Here is an 18,249-nt window from a genome sequence, read left to right as displayed (position 1 = left end):
CCACGCGATCCGTACCGTATTGACGCTGTATTACTTATGCGCCGAGAAGTACCCCTCACCCAGCTGCTAGCTGCCTTTGCCCTAAGTACTCTAACGCGGTCATCCCAGCTCGAATACGCTCAGACCTCACGGTGGTCTAAATAATTGTCGCATAGCCTAAAATCTATCAAGGATCAGCTTAACTAGTCCGGCCTCAATATTTGTCGCGATACGAGCCCCGGCGGATAGCATCTCACACTCATTTGTATCTGCAAAACGGAGGGTTTATGGACGCTCCACAACCAAAGACGTTTCTGTATGACGGTACGATACTTGTCCAACCCATACCCGAGCTCATCGTTCCGGCTATAGTTCGAGTTGAGATTGCTGTATGCCCCCGGAGTAACGGAAGCTGATGCAAATATGGTGGCAGACCCCGCATTAGCATCACGCTACAGTGCAACGGTGTTGCTCTATTTGTTAGTGTCCTTCTAAACTTAACCGCATCGAGTCAGGCGATGTAGGTACCGTTGACATCCATTTCTCCATCTCTCCGTACTCTCTCCCGTATCCTTTCACTATCAAATAAGGGATCTGAACGCGTGGAGTCTGGGCTAAAGACCTCCCAGTCAATAATACTCGTCTCATTAACCCGGTGCTTCGTCTCGGCTCCAGTCAGCGTTGACTCCAGGTCTGCCTGCCCCGGACCTATTCATCGGACCCCGTACTGCTGTGGCCAATGAGCCATGGGTCAAAGAAACCTCTCCATCCATAGAGCTTGTACTTAAGAAGCCTTCATTCCCCTCAGCCGCAAAATTGTCGTTTGCTCTTAGATTTGCTTGTGCTCTTTCATCTCTTCCCACCTCTCCTCTCTTCATCTCGTCATCTCGTCCTTTCGTCCTTTCTCGGTCTGTACGTGACGTTGACCACTTTTCATAAGCAGACGTGGATCGAAATTGTATACCACATTATTATTAATTCCTGACGAAGAGCGATTTCCAAGGTCTACGAGCTGCGAAAGTTGACTGCGTAAATTACACTGGTAATTTTGCAAAGAGGTATGTTTCCCTTTCGGGCGTCCCACCCCTTCTGCCAAAATTACGCAGTGGGTAATATTACTTCCGGTTACGGACCCTTCTCATTGCAACTTCACAAATGTTCACCTTTGGTTTTCTTCCTCACTGACTTCAACGGTAACGATTTAGCCATCCACGACAGTACAGAATCAGCATTTCTTTAGGCATAATTGATCATCATTATGTCTGAAGGCGATGTTACGCCTCCAAAGGCCCCTGTGGTACGTTCCCCAACATTAAGTCGTCACACTAATGCTTGTTTTGATAAATTGTGTTGGGAAAGACAAAGAGCAACAACTAACAGGATGTTCCGGAACAGGTCGCAGAGGCCCATGAAGTCGACACGTTCCACGTCCCCTCAGCTTTTCACAAAAAACACCCGACCAGGCCTCACCTGAGTTTTGGAGAATACAAGAAGCTCTACCAGGAGTCCATTCGGCACCCAGACATCTTCTGGGCTCGCATGGCTCGTGAGCTCCTCACATTCGAACAAGACTTCCACACCACCCATGTCGGTTCTTTCGAGCAGGGAGACAACGCTTGGTTCTTGGGAGGCAAGTTGAACGCTTCTTTCAACTGTGTCGACCGCCATGCAATCAAGAATCCAGACAAAGTCGCCATCATCTACGAGGCAGATGAGCCCACCGAGGGTCGCACCATCACATACTCCGAATTGCTCCGTGAGGTCTCGAAAGTGGCGTGGGTGCTCAAGTCGCAAGGTGTTCGCAAAGGTGATACCGTTGCTATCTACCTTCCTATGATTCCAGAGGCACTTGTTGCGTTCTTGGCTTGCGCCCGTATTGGTGCCGTGCACTCTGTGGTGTTCGCGGGCTTTTCTTCCGATTCCTTGCGTGACCGTGTTCTCGATGCCAACTCCAAGTTTGTCATTACTGCCGACGAGGGTAAGCGTGGTGGAAAGATTATTGGTACAAAGAAGATCGTGGACGAGGCCTTGAAGCAGTGCCCCGACGTCAAGAACGTTCTTGTCTTCAAACGCACCGGTGCCGATGTTCCATGGACCAAAGGTCGCGACTTGTGGTGGCACGACGAGGTCGAGAAATACCCCAACTACATTGCTCCCGAAGCTGTTGACTCTGAGGACCCTCTCTTCCTCCTGTACACGTCCGGTTCTACGGGTAAGCCCAAGGGTGTCATGCACACAACTGCCGGTTACTTGCTCGGTGCTGCCATGACTGGAAAGTACGTATTTGACATTCACGACGACGATCGCTTTTTCTGCGGCGGTGACGTCGGTTGGATTACTGGACATACCTACGTCGTCTATGCTCCTTTGCTGCTTGGTGTGGCAACTGTCGTCTTCGAGAGCACTCCTGCCTATCCCAACTTCTCTCGTTACTGGGATGTCATTGAGAAGCACAGTGTCACTCAGTTCTATGTTGCCCCCACTGCACTTCGCCTTCTGAAGCGCGCTGGTGATGAGCACATCCACCACAAAATGCAGCACCTTCGTGTCCTTGGATCAGTCGGTGAGCCCATTGCTGCAGAGGTCTGGAAGTGGTACTTTGAGAGCGTTGGTAAGGAGGAAGCTCACATTGTCGATGTAAGTGTCTTGTGGAAGTCTCATTTTCTCCCTCCCAATTACTGATTTTTTCTATTTGTAGACTTACTGGCAAACCGAAACCGGGTCAAACATCATCACTCCCTTGGGTGGCGTTACTCCTACCAAGCCTGGTAGTGCGTCTCTTCCATTCTTTGGCATCGAGCCCGCTATTATTGATCCTGTCTCTGGCGCTGAGATTACTGGGAACGACGTTGAGGGTGTTTTGGCTATCAAACAACCATGGCCCAGTATGGCTCGCACCGTCTGGGGTGCTCATAAGCGATACATGGATACATACCTGAATGTGTACAAGGGCTACTACGTGAGTGTTTTTGACTGATATAACTGATTCGCGCGCTAATTAGCCTTTTTAGTTCACTGGTGATGGTGCTGGCCGTGATCACGAAGGATACTACTGGATTCGTGGACGTGTTGACGATGTCGTCAATGTTTCCGGACACAGACTTTCAACTGCTGAGATCGAAGCTGCCCTTCTCGAGCATCGTAAGTTTCCATATTCCACAATAGAAGGAAATAGTACTGACTATATATATACAGCCATGGTCGCCGAAGCCGCCGTCGTTGGTATTGCAGATGAGCTCACTGGACAAGCCGTGAATGCCTTTGTCTCTCTCAAGAGCGGCAATGAATCTACCGAACAAGTCCGCAAAGACCTCATCATGCAAGTGCGCAAGTCAATTGGACCTTTCGCTGCTCCCAAGACAATTATCCCCGTCGATGATCTTCCCAAGACCCGCAGTGGCAAGATCATGCGCCGTATCTTGCGTAAGATTCTCAGTGGTGAGGAGGACAGCTTGGGTGATACATCTACGGTATGCTTCTTTCCCGTTTCAATTAATTGAAAGTTGTTGCTAATCAATATTTCGTTCAATTATAGCTCTCGGACCCCAGCGTCGTGGACAAGATCACGGAAGCAGTCAAAGCTTTACGCAAGTAAAGAAACTCATAATGGAACGAGACGGGAGACGAATGAGCAAAAAGATGACTGATGAACGATTAAGCCTTTCCGTGAAATAACCTTGGGACATATATGAACTGAACGGGAGCAATGGGAGTCTCCAAAGGACCGTGGACTCATATCTTTAGAAGACCCGACTCAGTTCTTATGTGTACGTTGAGGAGAGGAAGCTGGCTCTGGACTTTTGTATCACCCTATTTCCTTTTATTAAGCTTGCTTTTGCGAATCCTATCTTTTGATTGCGCGACAACCTACCAGAAGCGGGTTTCTTTTCTCTTCTATTCTTACTTTGTGACGCTGAGATGCGAATATGATACCTTTCATTCTTACACTCCTAGGGAGCCTAGATAGTAAGCCTAAACCAAGCTAAGTCTAGACAAGAATTGGACTGATCAGCTAGGCATACAATGAGCTGCAGTAAGTTGAATAGTCAAATTCGCAGAACTTATGACTACGATGTACGAACAATAGGACTGTAGGCAATCACATGACTCTGATTGGTCGGCTGGAGTCTACACGGATGAGTCAGCTAATCACATGACCCTCATACCGCGATATCGTTGGCCAGTCGGACCTCGCTGCTCCCGTAAGCTGCAATGCGAGCTGCGCAGCCTAAGGCCAACCTGCCCACTGCCAACCTTTTTTAACTAACTCACCAACCTCGTTTGCTCTCTTCTTTCCGCGCCGTTTGTCTTTCCACATCCCCTCGACTTTTCATCTCTTCCTTCTTTCTTATCTCACAGCTGATAGGAATAGCTCGTGGTTGTACTTTTTCTTTTCAATTCTCTTTTTTTCACGTTTTATTCGTATTTTCCATCGCGACAGCTTCTTGTTTGGAAGTCGAGACTATCTAAGCTCGAGACAGACTAAGGCAAAAGAGCGCGTCGCGACTCAACGTCGATAATCGATCGCATTTTCTCTTGAATTGAAAAGTCGCTGAAGATTTAATACACTTTTCTTCTCAATCTTCGACCGTATCGTTCAGGCGAGATCGCGCCAGTTGGCGATAGTCGACACGAATTTTCTTTCGTCATCTCACGTTCAAAACAAAAATCGAATGTATTGAGAAAAAAAACCTTCTTCGAGGCAAAATATCATGTCGTTCGGCGGCGGATTCGGCTCGAACAACGCCTTCGGCCAGAATAATCAGCAGCAAAGCACTGGCTTTGGCGGCTCAGGATTTGGAACAGGTACTACTGGAGGTAGGTTCTCGAAATATCGTGTTTTGAAAGATTTACTTTTTTTGCCCCTTTCTTTTGGTTTCTCTATAACACCCTCGATGTTCTTGCTTTTTGGTTTTGGCGCTGGCTCTCGCGACGTTCCACTTGCATCGAGGAGACATGATCATCAGAACAAGTGTCACGGCTTCGCGACCGCAGTGTCCGTTTCGATTTCCTCCGAAGTCGACCTGTCCCGTTCTAGTTCCAGTTCCAGTTCAGTTTCTCTGACAACGGTACCTATCACATATAGGATTCGGAAGTAACACGACTCCCTTCGGTGCTGCCAATACCGGGACTGGGGGAAGTGTTTTCGGGAACAACAATACATCAGGCGGCTTTGGCTCCAGTGGAGGTATGCGCTTGCATCTGCTTATTTGAATACGTGACGCGTCCTGGGGGCTTTATGCATCTATCTGGCTTGGGAGGCTCATTTGCCACTTGCCTTGCGATGATCGGACTCGAGCCGTGGCCTACTCAGGATTTTGATGATCATTGAGCTATCATAGAGCTTTGCCTTGTCATTTCGTATTCCCTATTAATATGCCTTTGTTGTTGTTGTTGTTGTTGTTGTTCATTTTGTTGATCACATTAACTAACAGCTACTATCACAGGTTTCGGTTCTAACCAAACACAAACAAACTCCCTTTTCGGTGGCAACAAACCAAGCGGTTTTGGTACTGCGACCACTGGTGGAGGTCTCTTCGGTAGCAATACCGCCACAACGAGTGGTTTCGGGTCGGGAGGCTTTGGGTCCACTAATACAGGCACTACAGGCGCGTTTGGCGGCAATACCGGCACAGGAAACACTCTTTTCGGAGCAAACAAACCGGCAACAGGTTTTGGCTCTACTACCACCGCTACTGGTACTGGAGGCTTCGGTACTGGAGGCGGTTTTGGCTCGACGACAAACAATGCTTTTAGTGGAACTGGCAGCGCCTTTTCTGGGCAGGTACCACCCACTGATGGAACAGCTAGCACTCCTTTCAACCCATTCACGGAGAAGGACGCAAATTCGACCACAAGCAGTGTCTACCAGAGCATTTCATATATGCAACCTTATCAGCGCTACTCCTTTGAAGAACTCCGCTTAGCAGATTATCAAGCCGGTCGTCGTTTTGCCAATGCAAGTGGTCAGCCAGGCGCTTTTGGTGCTCCTGCATTCGGTGGCTCGGGCTTCAATCAACCAGCTACCGGAGGCTTTGGAACTGGTGGCGGTTTCGGTACAGCCGCCACAAGTGCGCCGGCATTTGGCGCCCAGACGCAGACTACTGGTGGATTTGGTGCTAATACAAGCACTACAAATTCTCTCTTTGGAGCGAACAAGCCAGCGACTTCTCTCTTCGGGAACAATACCACCACTGCCACTTCTCAGCCCAGTCTCTTTGGAGGAAATACGGCTACTTCAGGTGGTTTTGGAACCAACACCACTAATACCACCGCAGGTTTCGGAGGAGGCTCTTTGTTCGGAAATAACCAGCAACAGCAACAAAAGCCTGGTGGCTTGTTCGGAAGCACCACCACTACGACTGGGTTTGGAAGTACTCCTGGCTTTGGAACAAATACAAATACCACTACTACAACCACTCCTTTCGGAGGAGGTACAACCAATACAGGCTTTGGAAATGCGCAGCAAACGGGAACGACCACCTCCGCCTTTGGCGGTGGATTTGGTCAACAACAGAATCAGAACCAGGCTAAACCAGGGGGTCTCTTCGGAACCCCTCAACAACAACAACAAGGAGGAGGCTTGTTCGGCAATACAAGTACGGGCTCGTCACTCTTTGGAAATAATCAACAACAACAGCAGCCACAAGGTACAACGTCACTCTTCGGAGGTCAAGCTCAACAGACGGGAACCGGCCTGTTTGGTGCTCAACAACAACAAGAACAAAAACCCGGAGGTCTGTTTGGCGGTATGGGCACTAATACGTCAACTACTGGCGGTACTGCTTTTGGTGGCTTAGGTGCCAATCAACCCGCTCAAACTGGCACGACTACCAGCCTGTTTGGAAATACTCAGACCCAGCAGCAACAGAAACCCGGAGGCCTATTTGGAAATACCGGTGGTTCGTCCTTGTTTGGTGGAAATACAACCACGAACCAAACGACTGGGTCTCTCTTTGGAGGTCAGACACAGCAACAGCAGCCAACAGCTGGGTTTGGTACAGGAAGCCTGTTTTCTTCAAATCAGCAAAACCAGCAACAACAGCCAGTCCAACAACAGATACAACAGCCGGCCCCCGGAAGCTTCCAAGCTTCGCTTCTTGACAGCAATCCTTACGGCAATCAATCCATCTTCTCAGGATTACCTGGCCCCAGCGTGCCTAGTCCCGGTCCTCTCGCAACTCCTCTATCAGCCAGTATGAGGCAGAAGCAGCGCACACCCCTTCCAGTCTACAAGATCACCCCTAATGCTGCCAATCGTCTCATCACTCCTCCTCGACGCCAAGGATATGGCTTCTCTTACTCCACGTATGGAAGTCCTGCCAGTGCTGGAAGCGTTTCTAGTTTCAGCGGAAGCCTGCTTGGCAGCAGCAGCCTCCGTGGAGGTGCTGTCAATGGCAGCTTTGGGCGTAGCTTTGGAAAGAGCTTTTCTACTAGCAACCTTCGCAAGTCATTTGATCCCGATAACGACAGTGTCCTGGCTCCAGGTGCTCTTACTGGCTCCGCTTCTCGCTACTCCAGTGGCAGCTTGAAGCGACTAACCATTGATCGAAGCTTGAGGAACGATCTTTTCCAGCGCCCATCTGTCTCTCCAGCGGCAATCACCAATGGCGATGATGCAGGTCAATCCCCCAACAAGCTCAAAAAACGTGTTAGTTTTGATCAGCCGACAAATGGAGCTCTGGTTCGCGCTGAGACCGAAAGCCCCGAACCTACTGCTGAAGAACTTGGCTTCTTGCGCTCCATTCGCAAACCTGACCACGTCAATGGCACGAACGGATCCGCTTTGAGCAGGGCTGGCAAGAAACCGGAAATGGAACAAGCTCGTGGCAGTGAACTACCTGTGGTACCCGAGAATACCGACCTGACAACAAACGGTGTCTCTCCCACTGACCGCACCATCGATCCTCGGCCTGGCGAATACTGGATGAAGCCTTCTCGAGCCGAACTGAGCAAGATGTCCCGAGACCAACTCAAGCAGGTTGAAGGATTCACTGTCGGTCGGCAAAAATGTGGTCAAGTTACGTTCGATCACCCAGTTGACCTTACTACTGTCGATCTCGACAACGTTCTTGGTGGTATTGTGCAAATTACCGTTCGCTCCATCACTGTCTACCCAGATGAAGCGACGAAGCCTCCCCGTGGCAAAGGATTGAATGTTCCTTCGACTCTACGGATTGAGAACTCCTGGCCCCGTGGCAAGGACCGCAAAACATCCTCCGATATTGTCAGCGGCCCACTTTACGAAAAGCACATTGACCGCCTCAGGAAGGTGACGAACACGGAGTTCTTGGCCTATGAGAAAGCGACCGGTACTTGGGTGTTCCGTGTCCCTCATTTTACCACATATGGTCTTGACTATGAAGACGAAGAAGGTGAGAGCCTCAATCAAAGCACATTGAGTGCTGGCCCTGACACTCCGACTCCGAAGGTTCGGCAAGACGCAGAAGATCGAACCGCCGAAACCACTGTTAACTCCGAATTCGATTCGACGATTTCGTTTGATGATTCAATTGCCGACGACACATTTGATTTCAAGAAGCGTAAATTAGTACCGGGCGCTTTTGGAAACCAAGAAGAAGGCATCGACGATGATGAGATGAGTGTGGGGGAAGAAGATGACGATGGATCTACAGTTGAGAATGATATGACTGGCTCGGTTTCATTGCAAGATGTTGACGACGATGTTACTGAGAGTATTGCTTCTGATGTATCAATTGATGATGGAGATATGGAGATGGCGGGCTCTTTTCCTGTACCTCATGGCGATATGGAGTCTGAGGCTACGACCAATGTTGTACATCGCTCCTCGCATTGGGGCACCCCTTCGAAGCCAAGCCTTGACCTTAGTGGTGACTGGGCTGATCAGCTACAACGAACCATCAGCCCTCGAAAACAGAACCGTGACTTGTTGCGAGAGACGCAAGCCGATGCTTTTGTTGACCGAAACTCGCCAGAAAAGAAAATACCAGAATTTCGCCCAACTGCCGTTAACAAATCGAAGTCTATCAATAACAGTATCGATTTGATGAACTCGCTCTTTGCGCAGAAGAGTGCCCGAGTGGGATCACCAGGCAAGAGGCAGAAAGGACAATTGAAGGCTTTTGAGGTTTGCTCCCCGTCTACCACTGTTTTTCCAGCACAATGTATTTAGGAATTCAGAGCCTTAAGCTCGAATTCACATCTAGTTAGTTATGTTTTGTACCTCAGAATGAAAATATGTGATTGAAAGAAGCTAAAATCCTGTTTTGAACAGTTGTCTCACACGAAAACGCCAAAGACTTTTGCAAGCAGCTCTTTCGAACTGTCGCCCAAGGAAGTCGCTTTTCATCGTACTCGCAAGCCTCGTTGGAGCAATAAGGACGCCTTCGTGAAGATCAACGATAACTACGAGACCGAACAAGTTTCGGATCAGCCATGGTCGACTGGGATCTCTTTGGGTGACATCGATGTGCTTGCTTTCGCAAAAGCGCCAGAGGTTTGTTTTGTCGTAGGAATTGAAGTGATTCACGGCTAACAGTTTGTATCTAGTCGGTCGATATTTTAGAGGCGCAGCGTCGTCAGTCGTCGATTCGTCAGATTGACAGCGCACCATTTGCTCGTATCAACAAATTTGATTTCCGATCATTCGCGCAATCCTCTACAGGGTCTGAGCAATATGTGTGGCTACTCGTTAATGTCCTCTTTAACGACGAGATCGAAGATGATATTTCTGCTGGTGTTCCACCACAGCTTCGCAAGAACTACTTGCACCGCATCAAGAAAGACCGTCTCAGCCGTCTCTGGGAATACATCGTTCGAGAGAAGCATGGCGATGATTTGGGAAAGCTTACAACCCCGGAAGAGATAGCCATTGCTTATCTTACCCAACATCGTGTTGAAGATGCCTGCAAGATTCTCATGGATGGCGGAGATCTCCACCTCTCGACCATGCTTGCGCAGATTGGTCGGGACAAGGTGATTCGAAGCAACATGCAAGAACAAGTTGAATCATGGCGTCAACACAATGTCTATTCCGAATTCAGCGAGCCTATTCGTGCTTTGTACGAACTACTTGCAGGTAATGCTCTCAGGTCGGTTGGTCGTTCCTCGGGCGCTCCTGAGGATCGCGTATCGACTTTCACACTCTCAGAGCGGTTCGAACTGGATTGGATTCAAGCTTTTGGCCTGCGGTTATGGTACGGCATCGCAGAAGACGAACCTCTTGAAGTTGCTGTTGCACGTTTCCTAGATGACATCACGACAGGTGACGAACCAGCATTCCCATTCCCGGAGCACTTGGAAAAGGAATTTACTGGCGTGCGTCAAACTGCCAAGTCCTCTTTCTTGGAGTCTCCTCTTTGGGTTGTATTGAAAGTCTACGCTGCTACGATATCAAAGAACGTGGCCCCTGATCTGAAAGTCAATATCCCTGATGCGATATCACCGGAAGCTGTGTCTGGTAGTCGTCTGTCCAGCCGTTTGTCATTCCAGTTACATCAAGCACTTGCCACCATAGTCGGTCAGAATGACAGAGTCACGATCGATAAAGCTCGAACTGATCAATTGACCTGGAGCTATGCATCCGAATTGGTTGCTTCCAATGCAATGGAGCCAGCTTTTTTTGTTATGCTTCACTTGTCGCGACCCAGTGATAGAGAACATGCCATTAAAGAAACTCTTGGCCAATTCGCACCTACTTTGCCAACTCCATTGTCGGAAGATGGCAAACCCGATCGCGTGTGGAACTACCTTTCTCAAGCGTTGCAATTACCCGAATCATGGATCTGGGTTGCCAAGGGACTGTATGCCAGATACAGTGGCGACTTTGCCAATGAAGTGGGCTATCTTATTCGCGCAAAGAACTGGAATGAGGCACATTCGACATTCTGCCGTATCGTTGGACCGCGAACAATCATCGAACGCGATTGGAGCATTTTGTCTCAACTGCTGAACGGATTTGGCGAATCACCAGATCGAAAGGTGCGCGGATGGAGCAGTGGTGGTGCAGTTTATGAAGACTACCTGCGGCTCATTACTGCGCAGGGACCACTTGATCCGACTGTGTTGAAACGTTTGATTGGATCGTTGAGCTTCATGGGCGAGAAGATTAAACAGACTTCTGGTGTGGAGGGTTTGGAGGAACGGGTTGCTTTTATGGAGATGAGTCGCGTTGTGGCTGGTTGGGGTGCACGGGAAGATGTAAGTTTTCGCCTTGTTGATTGTGGTGAAATGAATCTCTTACTGACTGGTTGTTGTAGGGCATTGACTTGTCTGCTATTCTCAAGTTGCCTTTGACGGGTGATGCTAGGGTGAGGCATACTGCAGAGATTGGTCGTCGTTACTACAGTCGGGTCATGGCTACTGCTCATTAGTCGTCGGCTCACGAAAGGGGGTGTGTCGTTTTCTACGTGTCTCTTGCATACGTGATGTGTTTGTTTTGGAATCATTAAGCGTTTTTGTCATGATCAGGAGAGAAAAGGTGTATTATAGAAAATGATTAACCTAATTACAATGTTTCTATCAAGCTGTTCGCTATGCAATGTACTTTCCACCGCCATATTTTACATTTTAAGGGGCAATATCTAGACAGTCCCATTCTGCCTCTCTCTCTTAGCCTTCTCAGCAGCTTTTTTCCATCTCTTCTGCCTCCACTCCATACCCCAAATATACTCAAACCACAACAACCCCGTAGCAGCAAGAATAAGAAGACCCATAAACGTAAAACACCACCCAATACCCATCGATTTCAACATCTGATCCACCACCGCCGCACCAACAGCACCCAGCAAGCATCTCAACAAATTCTGCGCCGCCGATGCCGTACTCACTCTATCCGGGAATATATCCGTAAGCAACGTCGTGAGACTATTCATCGTACAAATCATCGTAAACCCCATTATGAACATGATGACAAGTGGGACAGCAAGGGGAGCTTTGTAGTTCAATGCCCAACCATAACCTAACATTGTAGCGGCCAGGATGCTGCTCCAGAGGAAACTGAGTTGGAGACGGGCTTTTTCGATGGGAAAATTTGTTAGATCGTCGCCGCGTTTGCGGTCAACGCTCATTCCGAGTTTGCGCGCGAGACGTTTGTAGTTCAAGTCGAGGAATTTGCCGTTTATGACTGCGCCGATGGCGGTGGAGATTCCGAAGGGTCTGTACCTAAGTCAACGAGCTGCATGAGATGATGATAGGAAAGAGGGGTCCTACAAAAAACACAATCCAACTTGCAACTCATCCAGACCATAATACTCCGGAAACAACGACGGCAACGAAGTCATCATTATCATCATGCCGAAAAACATAATCGCAGCATAGAGAATAATCACAAAGGCATCCTTTTCCAACAAAATCACAAACGAGAGTAATGGATTCGGAAACTTGATCTTTCTAGATTTCTGTTGTGCCGTTAATGCCGCTTGCTCCTCGCCGTACTCCTGTTTTTCCTCGGGGGTCATTCGTGCCAATTTCCGTCTTATACGGACGTATTGCAGGATTGATAACCGCCACGATTCAGAGGGTAGGATACTTCCGTCTCCGACGATTTTGCGATGTGTTTCTGGTGTTAGGATCGTGTATACCGCGAGATAGGAACCGCTGATAATGACCAGAAACCAAAACACAGATCTCCAACCAAGATATTGAGCTAATAGGCCTCCGATGACAGGCCCCAGTGCAGGCCCAACCATGGCTCCCGCAGCCATGGGACCGAGAAATTTGCCCCGTTCTGCTGTTGTGGTTATATCTGCAATGACTCCGTATCCGAACGAGACCGTGCCACTACTACCTGCACTCTGGAGACATCGTAACACCAGGAGGGCAGCGTAACTGTTTTGAAGAGCTAGACCGATGTTTGCGGCGGTGTAGATTATGAAGGCGAGTATATATGCTGGTCGACGGCCACTGGCATCAGAGAATGTGCCCATGAAACTCGGTGCCAGGCCCTGGAAGATTAGGTACGTGGTCACAGAGACGTTCAGGAGAGTCTGACTCAGGTGGTAGCTTTGCGTCAGTATCGGTAGGACAGGGAAGTAGATTTGTCCTGACAGAGGGGAGAAGAAGGATGCAGCTGAGGCCATGCCGACGATGAACCATTTCTGGCCCCTGGAGAAAGATATATAGGGCTTTTCGCCCCGGGTGGTCGTTGTTTTTGTGAGGGTTTCATTTTGGTTTGGTGTGCGTTGCTGTTGATCTTCTTCCTTGACGGTGCTGTCATCTGCCTGTGTTTGATTGATGTTTTGCGTCTCCTGGTTGCCTGTTTCTGTGATATCTGAGGCTTGGATGCTTGAATTATCACGGTTCGTCGAAATTTCCTTCTCGGGTAATGTTGTCATTTTGGACGGTATCAGTTCGCTATGAACGATTTTAGCAACATTCCTTTGGAGATTATATGCATACATACCTAAGGATTCATATAAGAAGTTATCAAATAAACTGAATGGTTGATTCGTGGCTATAATCTGATGAACAGCCCTTCGAGTGATTCCAACGCAGCCATGGAATACAGTCAACTGCCAATCTTCAATATAAATATCTGCAATGCAAGAACCCATCATTCTCTTTTATATATCGGAAATATCCTAACCACGTTATACAGCTAAGGAGATCCCTTTTTCTCCGATCTGCTGTCAGGACTCAGGAGTGCACCATCCCGGTTCCGCTTGGCTTCTATATGCATCTGAGTATAGGGGTGGCCGGTTCCGGGCGAGCCCGGTTTACATAGGCTCGTCACAGGCCCGGTTTATGTCAACTTTTGAGAAAAAATCATTCTAGGGATATCTGTGGCGATACTACTTCAACACTGGCTGGTTCTGGCATTGAGGATTGATAGCCCGTGTTTATCATAAAGCTCGTCAGGGACCTTTGAAGTAAACTCACGGAGTTATCGGACCACGACTATTACACAAACGAAAATGGCATTGCTAGGACGAAACTAAGACTGTACAGTATAAAAAAAAAAGATCGCATCAATTCTACATCTTGTTGGCCTTGCTTTTGAATACCAATCTAAACAAACAGGGCGAGAGAATCTATTGACCCGGTGCAATGAGCTTGCCCTCATCCCTGGTCTGTGGAGCCCAACCGCCAGCGAAAGGCTGCTTGCCATGTTCCTCCTCGTACTTCTTAATACGAGCCTCAAGCTCAGGTCGGAAGTGTCGGATCAAACCCTGGATAGGCCAGGCAAAGGCTTCTCCCAAGGCGCAGATCGTGTGTCCCTCAACTTGTTTAGTTAACTCCTGGAGCATGTCGATCTCGCGTTCGCGGGCTTGACCGTGTTCCATTCGGTGCATGATCTGCTGTGTCCATTTGCTACCTTCACGGCAAGGTGTGCATTGTCCGCAACTTTCGTGGCGGTAGAAGTGAGAGAGACGAGAAATAGCACGGACAACGTCGGTGGACTTGTCCATGACAATGACGGCAGCTGTTCCGAGACCACTCTGGGAGTCCTTGAGAGCATCAAAATCCATCAACTGGTCATCGCAGATTTTCTTCGGTAGGATAGGAGTAGATGAACCACCAGGGATAACGGCCAAAAGGTTGTCCCATCCACCACGAACACCACCACAGTGGCGGTCAATCAATTCACGCAAAGGAATAGACATCTCTTCTTCAATGGTGCAAGGGTTGTTGACGTGGCCAGAGATACAGAAAAGCTTAGTACCTTGGTTACGCTCACGACCAAAACCGGCAAACCAGCTGGCGCCGCGGCGCACGATAGTAGGAACAACAGCGACGGTTTCAACGTTGGTGACTGTACTGGGGCAACCAAACAAACCAACGGCAGCAGGGAAAGGTGGCTTCAGACGAGGCTTGCCAGCCTTTCCTTCAAGAGACTCAATGAGCGATGTTTCCTCGCCGCAGACGTAGGCGCCCGCACCACGGTGAAGGTAGACATCGAAATCATAGCCGGTTCCACAAGCATTCTTGCCGATTAAACCAGCTTGGTAAGCTTCCTGTATAGCACGCTGAAGTGTGGTAGCTTCATGGTAGAATTCACCACGGATATAGATGTAAGCGGCAGTAGCATTCATGGCACGACCGACAACCAAGCATCCCTCAATAAGTTTCTGGGGGTCCTTGCGCATAATTTCTCGGTCCTTGCAGGTTCCTGGTTCACCTTCGTCGGCGTTGACAACGAGGTATCGTGGTCGCGAATCCTTATCCCAGTCTTTGAAATTCATGAAAGACTGTACGTGTCAGCTTGAAACTGAGTAAGCAAATGTAGTACCACTCACGTATTTGAGTCCGGAGGGGAAACCGGCACCACCACGACCACGAAGACCGGAAGCTTTAATCTCGGAAATGAGCTAGGTTTCGTCAAAATTAGCTATCAATTCAATTGGCGAAGAAAGACTTCGTCAATCTTTCGGAGTCGAGTTGGGACCGCATACCCAATCATGACCCTTGAGAATCATCTCCTTCGTCTTGTGCCAATCGCCATACTTCATCGCTGACTTGAGATCGGTACCATGGTGACCGTAAAGATTGGTGAAAATACGGTCCTGGTCCTTCAATCCACCGTATTGTCTCTTAGGAGCAGCTCCATCTTGAACAGTGGCGAAGGATCGAGTCGCTAAGCGGGAGGTCTTTGAAGGGATGGCCCGTGACGAGATGTGGGCGAGAGAAGAGGTCGAGGGGACCGCTACTCGAGACATCATTTTAACCTGGACGCTCAATGGCGCGAGAGCGAGGGGTTGGGATGAGATATGAGCGGAGAGGGAAGTTCGAGAGGTCGCTGTCCGTTCCGGCATCCTCGCGTTTATTTTACCTTGGTGCTGATTGGCTAGTGTTGGCACGTGACTTTCCGAGCTTATGTGATCTCACTTTACACATTTTGGACAGAATCACTGCTTGATAGAATCGATGAGTATTCAGTAATTACTTCTAGAGTTGGAGTACATTCCTCTATTATCTAGTTATATTGCTCTCTCGGAATATACAAAACCCCCCTCATCCTCATCCCACTCATTCCATCAACCATCTCCCCCAACGGATCATCAACGACATTCATAACCATCTCCTGCTCCAAAACTAACCAAGCCCAGCGTAACCAATTCGGTGAAAGCCACCAGTCACTGACATCCCTTTCTCCCTGGCCCGGGACAGGCGTACCTACCCATGGCGTGAGAGGTCCCAAGACATTACCGGGGAGGTGATCATTGATGAATGAATCAAATGCAGATAATATAGTCTCGTCGGTCTCGTCGGGAAGAGTCCAGGATACGTCGTTTGGTGGAGCCGGGTATGTATTCATGAGGAAGTTGCACCATATTCTCAGACGAGGGGGGAGTTGTGATGGGGTATGTCTGTGGACGGCAACGATGAGATTGATGAAGACTGCATAAGCGAATAATGCGTGTGGTCCATTTTCTGTGTCTCCTGAGCCTGATCCAGTACCATCATCGATCGCAATTGCTTGTTTAGCTCTGGTAATGAGTCCATCAATGCACTCCTTTGCAATACTCTGTAAACTCATGGGTAGGAGTTGGTATAGATCCCCGAACCCGAAAAGTTCAGCTGACTGACTGCCTGGAAGGAGACTTTTCCTGTTCAGTATCCTTTCTTTAATATGCACCTTCTTTTCGGCGTCGAATATCCGTTCTGGAACGCGAGATAACAACCCATCAAGAAGCTCCCCTTGACTGCCCTCTTCCAAAATCCTTCGGGACATAAGCGTCCAGTTAGCAATAAACACAGCTGTCCGCGAAAGATCAATATGACTCTCTCGAAACTGTTTGGAAAAAACCTGCTTCAAGTTCTTAGGGTCCCCCAACTGACTCCCGGAGACCTCAAGTCTCCGAATATAAGACAGTAACTCAATAACAATCTGATTCAAGGATGCAATCAGGTTCCTAGAACCTGCATACTGCGCCCAAGGCACCTGAAACCCGTCTTCATCAATCGTAACCGTCTCCAATTCCCGATCATTCGCAACAATGACTGATAAAGCGCGCAGCAAATCAGGCGAGAAGATAGAATACTCCAACGGTTGGAATGAGTCGATAAGTGGGTAGGACAAGGAGAAGACGTAGTATTTATCTTCTTGATCAGCTACCGTGTTTCGTTTATTGGCGGATTTGGAGCAGTGTTGCTCATATTGAGCTTTGATTTGGGCAAGGGGACTGTCTGGTGGTGCACGGAGACTGACCACGCGGTATTCGCATGGATTATCGGGTATACAGAATCCATAGTTCATCATCACTGCTAGAGATTAGTATACCGCACGCACTATCTCGCTTTTAAATAAGTATAGGATGTAGAAGGATATAAGACTCACATTGCTCATTATTCCTTGGTCCATAATTATTCCCTACTTCATCACCAGCCCTAAGGTCACTCATAACCACAAGACCAATACTATCAGTCCCAGCTCGCCATTCGACTTTGGACAGTGGCTTGTGATTCGTAGCATCAATCAAGGGCAGAAGAACCGAAATACGATCTCCTTCTTCTGCCGTTTGCAGTTTTGGGATAACGCTAGCAAGGACTTTTGCGGTAAAAGCGCGTGATGAGATTATTGTTGATGCCCATAGGTATAGATCCCTATCCTCTATTAGCAAATGAATACCTATATAGGGACCACCCGGACCTGGTAACGGAGTATAAGCTCTTACCAAGTATAAAGACGGGCATTTTCAACCCCCAAATCCTGCATCATCGAATATGCCTTCTCATAATTTACCTTCCAGATTTGCAACCTTCTTTCTCTTGAGGCGGCAAGGCTCGTCATATTCAACCACGCAAGATCCCCATCCTCCTCTTTAAACAACAATGGAGTTGTCAACTCCTCTGGCCCAGGAAGGGATTGTATATACGGATACCAGAATCCTTCTTCTCTACGAAGATACTGACCCATTAAGAAGAAAGTGGTCGTTTCCTCAGGTCCGATTGCCTCAATGAGTTGTTTCGGTAATTCGACTCCATGAGAGAAGAACGTTGTTTTTCTTTCTCCTTTTTCTGTTTGCTGTTGTTCTGGTTCGTAGTTTATGGCATTGAAGTAGGACATTGTTAACTCAATTGGGATTTTCATGACGCATGTCCCTGGCGTCATGCTCGATGATACTTCTGATGTCGCTGGTTTGACCTGAAGATGTACTCCACGCTGCGCATCATGTGCGAATTGAACGGTGTCATCGAGGCGGCCTCCATGTTGAACGACCCAATCCTCGAGCTCAACGTGAGTTTGAAGGGCTTGTCCGGCGGTTCTGTAGGGTTTGTAAGTAACGTGTAGAAGTGAACCAAGGGAGCGAACGCACTTAGGGGGGCGTGATTCGGTCATTTTGATAG

General features: G+C 48.5%; 5 protein-coding genes across 5 annotated transcripts, besides 1 other annotated feature; 2 read left to right on the top strand and 3 right to left on the bottom strand.

The window, feature by feature from the left end:
• Window positions 1-1,237: 1,237 nt before the first annotated feature.
• Window positions 1,238-3,925, top strand: TSTA_077630 (acetate--CoA ligase; the record flags this gene model as incomplete). Its single annotated transcript, XM_002341750.1, has 6 exons — window positions 1,238-1,276; window positions 1,375-2,616; window positions 2,678-2,938; window positions 2,991-3,120; window positions 3,175-3,449; window positions 3,515-3,925. 6 exons carry the CDS (start codon window positions 1,238-1,240, stop codon window positions 3,572-3,574), a joined length of 2,007 nt encoding a protein of 668 aa, XP_002341791.1. The 3' UTR covers window positions 3,575-3,925.
• A 766-nt stretch (window positions 3,926-4,691) lies between these two features.
• TSTA_077620 (nucleoporin SONB, putative) lies at window positions 4,692-11,487 on the top strand (the record flags this gene model as incomplete). The annotated part of the gene is made up of 6 exons (XM_002341749.1): window positions 4,692-4,797; window positions 5,066-5,167; window positions 5,427-9,088; window positions 9,236-9,457; window positions 9,511-11,160; window positions 11,220-11,487. 6 exons carry the CDS (start codon window positions 4,692-4,694, stop codon window positions 11,331-11,333), a joined length of 5,856 nt encoding a protein of 1,951 aa, XP_002341790.1. The 3' UTR covers window positions 11,334-11,487.
• Window positions 5,362-5,387: a microsatellite.
• A 56-nt stretch (window positions 11,488-11,543) lies between the features above and the next one.
• Window positions 11,544-13,295, bottom strand: TSTA_077610 (MFS transporter, putative; the record flags this gene model as incomplete). The annotated part of the gene is made up of 2 exons (XM_002341748.1): window positions 11,544-12,117; window positions 12,172-13,295. 2 exons carry the CDS (start codon window positions 13,293-13,295, stop codon window positions 11,544-11,546), a joined length of 1,698 nt encoding a protein of 565 aa, XP_002341789.1.
• A 595-nt stretch (window positions 13,296-13,890) lies between these two features.
• Window positions 13,891-15,617, bottom strand: TSTA_077600 (NADH-ubiquinone oxidoreductase, subunit F, putative; the record flags this gene model as incomplete). The annotated part of the gene is made up of 3 exons (XM_002341747.1): window positions 13,891-15,149; window positions 15,198-15,269; window positions 15,354-15,617. 3 exons carry the CDS (start codon window positions 15,615-15,617, stop codon window positions 13,992-13,994), a joined length of 1,494 nt encoding a protein of 497 aa, XP_002341788.1. The 3' UTR covers window positions 13,891-13,991.
• A 257-nt stretch (window positions 15,618-15,874) lies between these two features.
• Window positions 15,875-18,241, bottom strand: TSTA_077590 (SET domain protein; the record flags this gene model as incomplete). The annotated part of the gene is made up of 3 exons (XM_002341746.1): window positions 15,875-17,163; window positions 17,240-17,505; window positions 17,577-18,241. The coding sequence occupies 3 exons, from the start codon at window positions 18,239-18,241 to the stop codon at window positions 15,875-15,877; spliced, it is 2,220 nt and encodes a 739-aa protein (XP_002341787.1).
• Window positions 18,242-18,249: the final 8 nt, after the last annotated feature.

The sequence above is a fragment of the Talaromyces stipitatus genome, genomic scaffold (genome assembly GCF_000003125.1).
Source record: "Talaromyces stipitatus ATCC 10500 scf_1105507295523 genomic scaffold, whole genome shotgun sequence".
Taxonomy (NCBI): Eukaryota; Fungi; Ascomycota; class Eurotiomycetes; order Eurotiales; family Trichocomaceae; genus Talaromyces; species Talaromyces stipitatus.
Note: the sequence above shows the minus strand (reverse complement) of the source record. Positions and strands in the feature narration are given on the sequence as shown.